At 33.7% G+C, this 9,214-nt stretch overlaps 1 protein-coding gene across 1 annotated transcript; it reads left to right on the top strand.

Annotated features, from left to right (window-relative positions):
- The first annotated feature begins 1,714 nt into the window (after nucleotides 1–1,714).
- Nucleotides 1,715–3,777, top strand: LOC132726861 (kelch domain-containing protein 10-like). Its single transcript, XM_060712254.1, has 3 exons — nucleotides 1,715–2,303; nucleotides 2,400–2,472; nucleotides 2,861–3,777. The coding sequence occupies exons 1-3, from the start codon at nucleotides 1,754–1,756 to the stop codon at nucleotides 3,396–3,398; spliced, it is 1,161 nt and encodes a 386-aa protein (XP_060568237.1). The 5' UTR covers nucleotides 1,715–1,753; the 3' UTR covers nucleotides 3,399–3,777.
- Nucleotides 3,778–9,214: the final 5,437 nt, after the last annotated feature.

The raw sequence follows: 9,214 nt of genomic DNA on the forward strand, positions 1-9,214 counted from the left end.
TATGCTATGCCTCTTTATGTAATGTACGTTTATATGCTATAGCTCATATTGTCATGTGTGTACATGAATTGAGTTCTGAAATAAACTTTGAAACTTTGAAACTATATATCTTAATTACAGTACCTTGTCTGCAGTTTGCAGTTTCTTGCATAATGCACAGTACGTTAAATCTGCGTACCGTGAATTTCTGTCTAGCTTATGTTTTGTAAAATGTTATAATTATATGTATACCGACAATAAATAAATTTTGATTTGATTTGATTTGTAAGAAGAGGAAAAAGAATATAGAGACAGGGGAGGATACAGAACATGGTTTCCTGGGGGGGGGGGCTGACGTATGGGTGGAAGATTTTGACAAAAATAATGCAACAGGCGAAAATTATGCATGTTTGAAGATTGGGCCAATATCTTGGAAAAATATATGTAATTGGGGTGGACCTGGGAGGGGTGTCCCCTCCCATAGACTGAGAAAATTCTGAAATATGAGGTTGAAAATGGTGTTATTTCCTTGACTTTCTAGTGCTGTTTATGATACCTTTTGGATGGTTTTACAGATAAGTGTTTGAAGGGTATTTCAAATAGAATTCCCCCGGTGTTTAGTATTAAGCATTTACAAAATAACAGCACACTAATCAATGTTTGCGCGACTGTTGATAAAAATATCTTTTAAACACTTGATCAATGTAAACCTCTGAATAATAGACGATTTACCAAATTAAGTGATATTAAAGTACTGCTTTTCAATTGTAAAAAAAAAATAATTTCAAACATATATACCGTATTCAATTAGATTTTTTTCCATCAATGAATTCATTTTAGATACTAAAGAGGTCAGTACAATTTAAATTTTATTTAAAAAATATAACTGCAATAAAAAAAGTTGTTAAAAGCAAATTATTGACCAATCAGTTCATCTGAATAAAAATCTTAGAAAAACTAGTTATTATTTAAAACGCGAATCATTTAGTATAAAACTTATCACCTTTTTCATTTACAATAATAATTTTCAATTTTTTAATAATAGGGCTTTCGCAAAGAAAATTGAAAAACAACGATAGTAAAATATGGTGTACAATGTAACACATCTACAGTGTATTTGCCACTATCTGTGACTATTAATTTCATTAGACCTTTGGAAAGTAATAAAACCAATCAATTATGCAGTTTAAACATTGAAGTCATTCAAGCATGTTGATAGATAAAGATCTCTACCAAGCCCCCAGGCAGGAGATTAACAACTGGATGACAGCAATTAATGTTTTGATAAGGGAGTACACTACAGCCAATAAAGTTTGAAACTGACAAAAATATATTCCAGCCCAGCTGGTAAACGTATCTTTAGGCCAAGCTGGGATGGGGGGTGGGGGGTGGGGCTGCAGCCCTGAACCCCGGGCCTGAATCCGCCACTGAGAGAAAACTTGTAACTTGTATAATTTATAATGTGTTGTCTTTTTATTTCATTTCTAAAAACTGTTTTAGTTTACAATAAAAAGGAAAAAAAGCACACCCCCCCCCCCCCCCCGAAAAAAATACAGTAGATCCATATTAAAATAATAATAAAAAAAAACTTTTAACAAAAATAAAATTAGTTTCCCATCGATTTTGTACAACTCCCACCGAATCTTCAATTGGTCAACAGTTTCCATTATTAGACGATTCGTCAGCAGTGTAGTCCGACCCTTATTGTTTCCGTTAAATGCCGGAAATATTACGGAAATAACCGAGTTACAGGTAAACATAAACAAAATCAAAGATGGCGTCGGGTAGGAGTTTGACAGATAAAATGGCAAGAGCATCGTGTTCTAGCACAGTTAAGTTCAAGAATGTTAATCCAAGATTTAAGCCGTACGACGCAAAAAGGCCAAAAGGTCGCAGTGGTCATTGCATGTGTTCAGATGAGTCAGATATCTATGTTTTCGGAGGATACAGTCCAATGGACGAAAGAAACGGAGTAAGACAAAGTCGAGTTTTACCTGAACTGTGGAAATTTAACTTTGCATCTCAAAAATGGACAAATGTAAAATCAGAAAACATTCCAACTACATGTGCCTCAGCCTCTATTGCGGTGCATAACAAACAAGTGTTTGTTTTCGGTGGGACTGGTTACCCATTTGGACAAATTATGAGCAACACAATAAAAACACTTAGAATGAAGCAACCAGCCAATCTACAAGCTGCTGGTGAAGATTGCAGTGAAAAAACAAAAATTAAGTTATGCTGGCAGTTACTTGAAACAAATGCAATGTCGTACAGCGGGGTGGCACGTGGAAGACGAAACGGCCTCCAGCTTACGGACAAATTTTGTTTTTCCAAAAAAGAGGGGCGTTTTTTGTTTCGGGGGGTGCAGTAGGGTTTTAAAGCGAAGCTGTGGCAAATTTCAAAATTGAGTTTCAGTACAGTCGGGGAAAAAATTCGATTGGGGAAAAGTTTCCAAAGGAAGATTAAAAAGGAGGTCGTCAAAGATGCTGAAAGGTAATGAACTTATTGTACAACATTTTGTTTAAGAAAAAAAAGAAAAATAAGTGCTGGACAAAAGTCACATATAATAAAACAAAATAAACACTGTCAATGACTTAACTTATTTAATGATTTGCCAACCAGTTTCACATGTGATATATATATATATAAGTTATAACATACAAAATGATGTATATGACTATATCTGTGTACCTAAGTTATAACTTTATTGAAAATTTAACTATATTTTAGCATATTCAGAATTATGACATTTTACAAGTTTGAGATTTCATTAACGAATATATGACATAAGTTTGTTCCAAACATAACATTAATTTTGATACCTAAGTATAATAAAATACTTGTTTAGTTTTTAACTGTAGAAATCTTGTTTGATTTTCAGATTTTATGTGCTTGGAGGTGGAAGACTTCACAATGCCGAGAGCCTTGATAAAGTGTACATCTACCATATAGCTCGAAACCATTGGTCAGAACATGTTACTTTACCAGATTCTGTCCATGGCTTCCCACTCCCACGATGCAGTTTTGGATGTGCACAGGAAGGCAATAATGTGTATATAAGCGGAGGAAGGCATTATAACAATGACATTGAACACAGATCCCTCACAGATATCTGGCATCTTAGATTGGACACTCTTCAATGGACAAAGCTTGCAATGAAACTCCCAGACCCTTTGTACTTTCACAGTGCAGTTTGTTCCCCTTCTGGTCACATGTATGTGTTCGGTGGTGTTCATAAGGATGGATACAGGGCTCCATTCCTTTACAAAATAAGACTTCCACTAACTATGCCGAAGCTGTCAGAATTATGCTGGGACAAAGTTAGTGTTATGGCTCGTGTTCAGAAATTCATGACTCCTAAAGGCCTTGCCGATATTGGTGTACCATGGAACTTCATTGACAGAGTTAAGGAATATTAATTCAGTCTAAACTCTTGTATCTGGTCAACTAAAGCAAGTGATGGTTTTCTTTCTTATATAGATTCACTATCACATCAACTTGCAGCGTGTTCAGTAAAAGCGTCTCTTGTAAACATTTTTAAAGCAATACCTTTGATATTATTAACCTGCAATATTAACTTTATCGTGTGATTGATAAAGGAGCAATAATGCCTGATAATCACTGCCAAATTTCTAATAAAACAAAACAAAGGTAAATTTATATATGTTAAATTCTACCATCTAAACATTCAGCGGTCAGTACAGATGCTGTTAATCGTAAAATTATAGTATCATAACAGGAATTTAATTTATTAGTTTGAAGTTCAAAAACTTAGTTAAAGAGTCACAAGAAAATTTAATAATACTATCATAAAATTTTGGAAGGAAATTTTGTTAATTGTATTTGGAAAAAAATAAATGTGTTTGAAAAATTTTTTTATTTAAATTTTAAAATGTTTTAATATGTATATTCATTAATGGTATTTTTATAGCTTTTAAATTTTTTAAAATTTTTAAAACTTTGGGTTTATTTTTTTTCCTTTTTACCCTTTTTTTCAAAAATTAACTATTTTTTTTTTCAAAATTTTTTTTTAAAAATAAAACATTTTATTTTAAACAAAGTGTTTGCATCTTTTAAAAATTTCTTTTTAATTTAATTTTAGATTTACTACTTTTGATTTAAAAATATTTTTTGCCATTAAAAATTTTGTTTTTAATTTTTTGAATAAAAATTTTCCCAAAATTTCATTTCAGCAAATTTATTATTTTAACCACAAAAAAATTGGATTGTAAGGTTAAAAAAAATTTTGGGAAATTTCTTTTAAAATTTCTTTCGTTTGGAAATTTTTTTCAATTGAAAAAATTTCCCCAAAAATTTAAATTTTTTAGGGCCCTATTTGATGTATATCTAATTTTTCAAAGGGGGAATCATTTTCAGTTCCAGCAGATTATTTGTGCTTTACATTTATCTTGCATGTTTTTACTTTTCATTTCATGGATATTGATCAGTTGAAAGGAGTTTTTTTTTTTTTTTTTTTTTTTTTTATGGCTGCTTTTGCTTTTATTTGTATAAACAAAGATGTTGTTTTATGGTGACAGAAAGATTATATTTTATGCATCCCTGTTGGTTTGTTAAACTTTAGTTAATGCTTTTTTGATTGTTTTGAATTTCTAGTTTGTTGTGATTCAATTTTCAAAATGTTCTTAAATACCAATTAGTAAATGTAGTTATTTTTAAAAGAGGAAATAAGTTTTACCCCTTACATTTTTTATTGCCATATTTTAATCATTATTTAAAAAAAATATTCTTATTTTAAATAAATTTCTTAAATCCCAAGTTATTTTAGATTTTTATAAATTTTCAAACATTTTATAATGCCAGTTTCCATTGATAAGATTGATTTTAATGAAGTTGCAACAGGTGTTGTCTTGTTATTTATTTTTTATTTGAAAGATTTTGGGAAAAATCAATATTTATTATGATGGCGATTTGAATTTATAACAAATCAATTTGATTCAAGTTGAATTACATGTCATTTTTGGGGGGGGATGTGAGGGGGGAGGCAATTATTAAAAAAAAAAATCCGGATATATTTTCCTTTCTTCTTGTATCAGGTGATTTTACACATCACATGTGTCATATTAGAAAAAATCAATAACATATTTTTTTATGAATGAATTAAAGAATTTAATGGCAGATGTCACATTATTGTTTTTGACACCTTGGGCTATTTATTGATACATGTACATTGATTTACTCTTATAGACATATACATGTATTTTTTATTTCCTTATTGGTGTTTTTACTTCCTTATAAGTAAAGGAAATATTATTTTTTATGAGGGATATATTTTTTATTTATTTTTAATACTTGAATATTATGGGAAGATATTTGTCTGTTTTGTGGCCTTAGTTTTATCTTACTGTTGTATTTAAAGATTTCAGTATGTTTAAAAAATTTCTTCTTCTTCTTCAATATACTGGCCACCTTCAACTAACTGAAGTTTACTGCCAGGTTAATGCGCAAGACGGAAAGAAAGAGTAAAAATAGTGAGGAATATATACAGTGCAGGTTAAAAACGGACAAGAGTGTGGTTTAGATATAGAGTTGGGACAGATGAGTACGGAATGACTCAACTGTACCGGCTGACGTAGTGTCTGGAGGTAGGCTGTTCCAGTCTTTGATGGTACGTGGGAAGAAGGATTGTTGACGGTATTGTGTACGGCAGTAGGGTATCTTGTAGGTTAGGTTGTGTGAATTTCTTGTAGATGTGGAGTTGGAGGGTATTAGTTGTGAATTGTCTAGAGCGACCTTGTTGTTGATGACTTTGTAGAGCATGATCAGTCTGGCATCCTTTCGACGTTCTTGTAATGATTTCCATTCAAGGTCCGCAAGCATGTCTGTGACGCTGGACCTGTTGTGGTACTTGTTTTTAACATACCGTGCAGCACGTCGTTGGACCATGTCTAGACGGTGTATGTCTCCCTTCTCGTGGGGGTCCCAGACAGTGCTCGCGTACTCTACTGTGGGGCGGACTAGGGCTTTGTAAGCCGTTTCTTTGGTTGAAGTAGAGGCGATGTTGAGGTTTCTTCGCAGGAAGCTGGTGGTACGGTTGGCTTTGTTACAAATGTTATGTATGTGTTGGCCCCAGTCTAGGTTGTTCAGGGTGCATCCAAGGTATTTAGCTGATGTGACGTGTTCTAGAGTATGACCATGAAGAGTGTAGTTATGGCAGATGGGGCTTCTTTTCTTGGAGATGGTGAGAACTTGGCATTTGTCTGGATGGAACGACATTTTCCATTTCTCTTCCCAGACAGCTAGATATTATTTATTTATATTTATAATAAACTGAAAAAATGAAAACTCAATATGTAATTGTAGCCATTTTTTCTTCTGTTTTTTTTTTACAATTAGACATAGCACAGATAAAGTGATTTAGTACTTTGTATAGAAGTTGTCTACATTTTCCTATTTTTAAGACATTATGATTGTCACATTAAGGTATACTTATTCAGGTAACAAACATCTAACATGCTCTAATACCATTATTTTAATGTTAATATAATGAATTTCATGTTTGCCCTTTCTAAAGAAGTAAAAAATGTGTTTGATTCTGAGGCATACTATGCCTTTAAGGTGCAGGAAATCTTTTCATTTCAATCTTTATATAAACATATTGCCCAAAGGCCTTTTTAGCTCACCTGTCACAAAGTGACAGGGTGAGCTTTTGTGATTGCTTTTCGTCCGGCGTCCGTCCGTCCGTCCGTCCGTCGTCCGTCGTCCGTCCGTAAACTTTTGCTTTAAATGACATCTCCTCATAAACCACTGAGCCAATTTCATCCAAACTTCACAGGAATGTTCCTTTGGTGGTCACCTTTAAAAATTGTTCAAAGAATTTAATTCCATGCAGAACTCTGGTTGCCATGGCAACCGAAAGAAAAATCTTTAAATATCTTCTTTTAAACAACCCTAAGAGCTAGAGCTTAGATATTTGGCATGAAACATCTTCTAATGAGTGTCTACCAAGTTTGTTCAAATAAAAGCCCGGGGGTCAAAATTGGCCCCGCCCCGGGGGGTCATTGATTTTCCCTATATGCATATAGTAAAAACTTAAAAAATCTTCTTTTAAAGAACTGTAAGAGCTAGAGCTAAGATATTTGGCATGGAACATCTTCTAGTGAGTGTCTACCAAGTTTGTTCAAATAAAAGCCCTGGGGTCAAAATTGGCCCCGCCCCGGGGGTCATTGATTTTCCCTATATGCATATAGTAAAAACTTAAAAAATCTTCTTTTAAAGAACCCAAAGAGCTAGAGCTTAGATATTTGGCATGAAACATGTTCTAGTGAATGTCTACCAAGTTTGTTCAAATAAAAGCCCTGGGGTCAAAATTGGCCCCGCCCTGGGGGGTAATTGATTTTCCCTATATGCATATAGTAAAAACTTAAAAAATCTTCTTTTAAAGAACCGTAAGAGCTAGAGTTTAGATATTTGGCATAAAACATCTTCTAGTAAATGTCTACCAAGTTTGTTCAAATAAAAGCCCTGGGGTCAAAATTGGCCCCGCCCCAGGGGGTCATTGATTTTCCCTATATGCATATAGTAAAAACTTAAAAAATCTTCTTTTAAAGAACTGTAAGAGCTAGAGCTTAGATATTTGGCATAAAACATTTTCTAGTGAATGTCTACCAAGTTTGTTCAAATAAAAGCCCTGGGGTCCAAATTGGCCCCGCCCCAGGGGGTCATTGATTTTCCCTATATGCATAAAGTAAAAACTTAAAAAATCTTCTTTTAAAGAACCCAAAGAGCTAGAGCTAAGATATTTGGCATGAAACATCTTCTAGTGAATGTCTACCAAGTTTGTTCAAATAAAAGCCCTGGGGTCAAAATTGGCCCTGCCCCGGGGGTCATTGATTTTCCCTATATGCATATAGTAAAAACTTAAAAAATCTTCTTTTAAAGAATCATAAGAGCTAGAGCTTAGATATTTGGCATGAAACATCTTCTAGTGAATGTCTACCAAGTTTGTTCAAATAAAAGCCCTGGGGTCAAAATTGGCCCCGCCCCAGGGGGTCATTGATTTTCCTTATATGCATATAGTAAAAACTTATAAAATCTTCTTTTAAAGAACCCAAAGAGCTAGAGCTAAGATATTTAACATGAGACATGTTCTAATGGGTGTCTACCAAGTATGTTCAAATAAAAGCCCAGGGGTCAAAACTGGCCCCGCCCCGGGGGTCATTGATTTTCCTTATATACGAGGGGTTATCCAAAAATTCGTGGACTTTCTTTGTTGCGTAAAATATATTTGAGATATTAATTTGAAATTCTTACACTGCTTAGAAGCATTAATAACAAATTAACACTGAAAAAATCATGTGAGTAGCTTTTTACATTCCAACAATATTTAATTTTACATAAACACATGTCGGCGACAGCGGCGCACTCCAAAAAATTATTGACGTCAACGTCATAATATTAACGTACAACTTGTGCTTCAACGTTACGCAGTCAATGACGGTTACTGCTTCTCAAAGTAATGTCCATCACTAAATTTCTTATGCCACTTTAACACAAATGATCGTGAAATTTTCTTTTCTCTGTTCGTCTGCTGATTTTTATCAAATGTTTTTGTAGATGTCATCCCTAAATTACAACAAAAATTTATGATCGTTATATGATCGAGCGACTTTCAAATTACCGCGTGTCCGTCATTTTCCCGTTGTAAACAATAAAGGCTTCTGGCGTTTCTAGCGATATCAACACAAATAAACTGAAATGACGTCCATTATTTTAAAAAATTACTTAAATGACATCATAGAAGAAACATACGATGTTCAGCGGGTTTTCTACGTTATTATTTTTAGCAAGAAATATACGATGACTTACTGCTTTTTCCTACCGTGCGCCGGGTGCCGTGTATGTGCTTATTTAAAAGCAACATAAAATCATTATTAATGGACACAATTGACTGTTCCTTTCAAAATGTGTTGATAATATTCTACAAAGTATGCTGATAAAATTTCATTACAATACACGCTGACGTTCAAAAGATATTTAAAAAGTCCACGAATTTTTGGATAACCCCTCGTACATAGCAAAAACTTAAAAATCTTCTTTGAAAAAACCCAACGGGGGAAACATCTTCTTATGGGTGTCTACCAAGTCTGTTCAAATAAACAAATAAAAGCCCTTGGGTAAAAATTGGGCCGGGGGGGGGGGGGGGGGGGGGCTATATACAGGTGAGCGACCTCAGGGCCATCATGGCCCTCTTGTTTCAAATTATTGACAATATTGT

The sequence above is a fragment of the Ruditapes philippinarum genome, unplaced genomic scaffold (assembly GCF_026571515.1).
Source record: "Ruditapes philippinarum isolate M1 unplaced genomic scaffold, ASM2657151v2 ctg893_1_1_1_1, whole genome shotgun sequence".
In the NCBI taxonomy this organism is placed as follows: domain Eukaryota; kingdom Metazoa; phylum Mollusca; class Bivalvia; order Venerida; family Veneridae; genus Ruditapes; species Ruditapes philippinarum.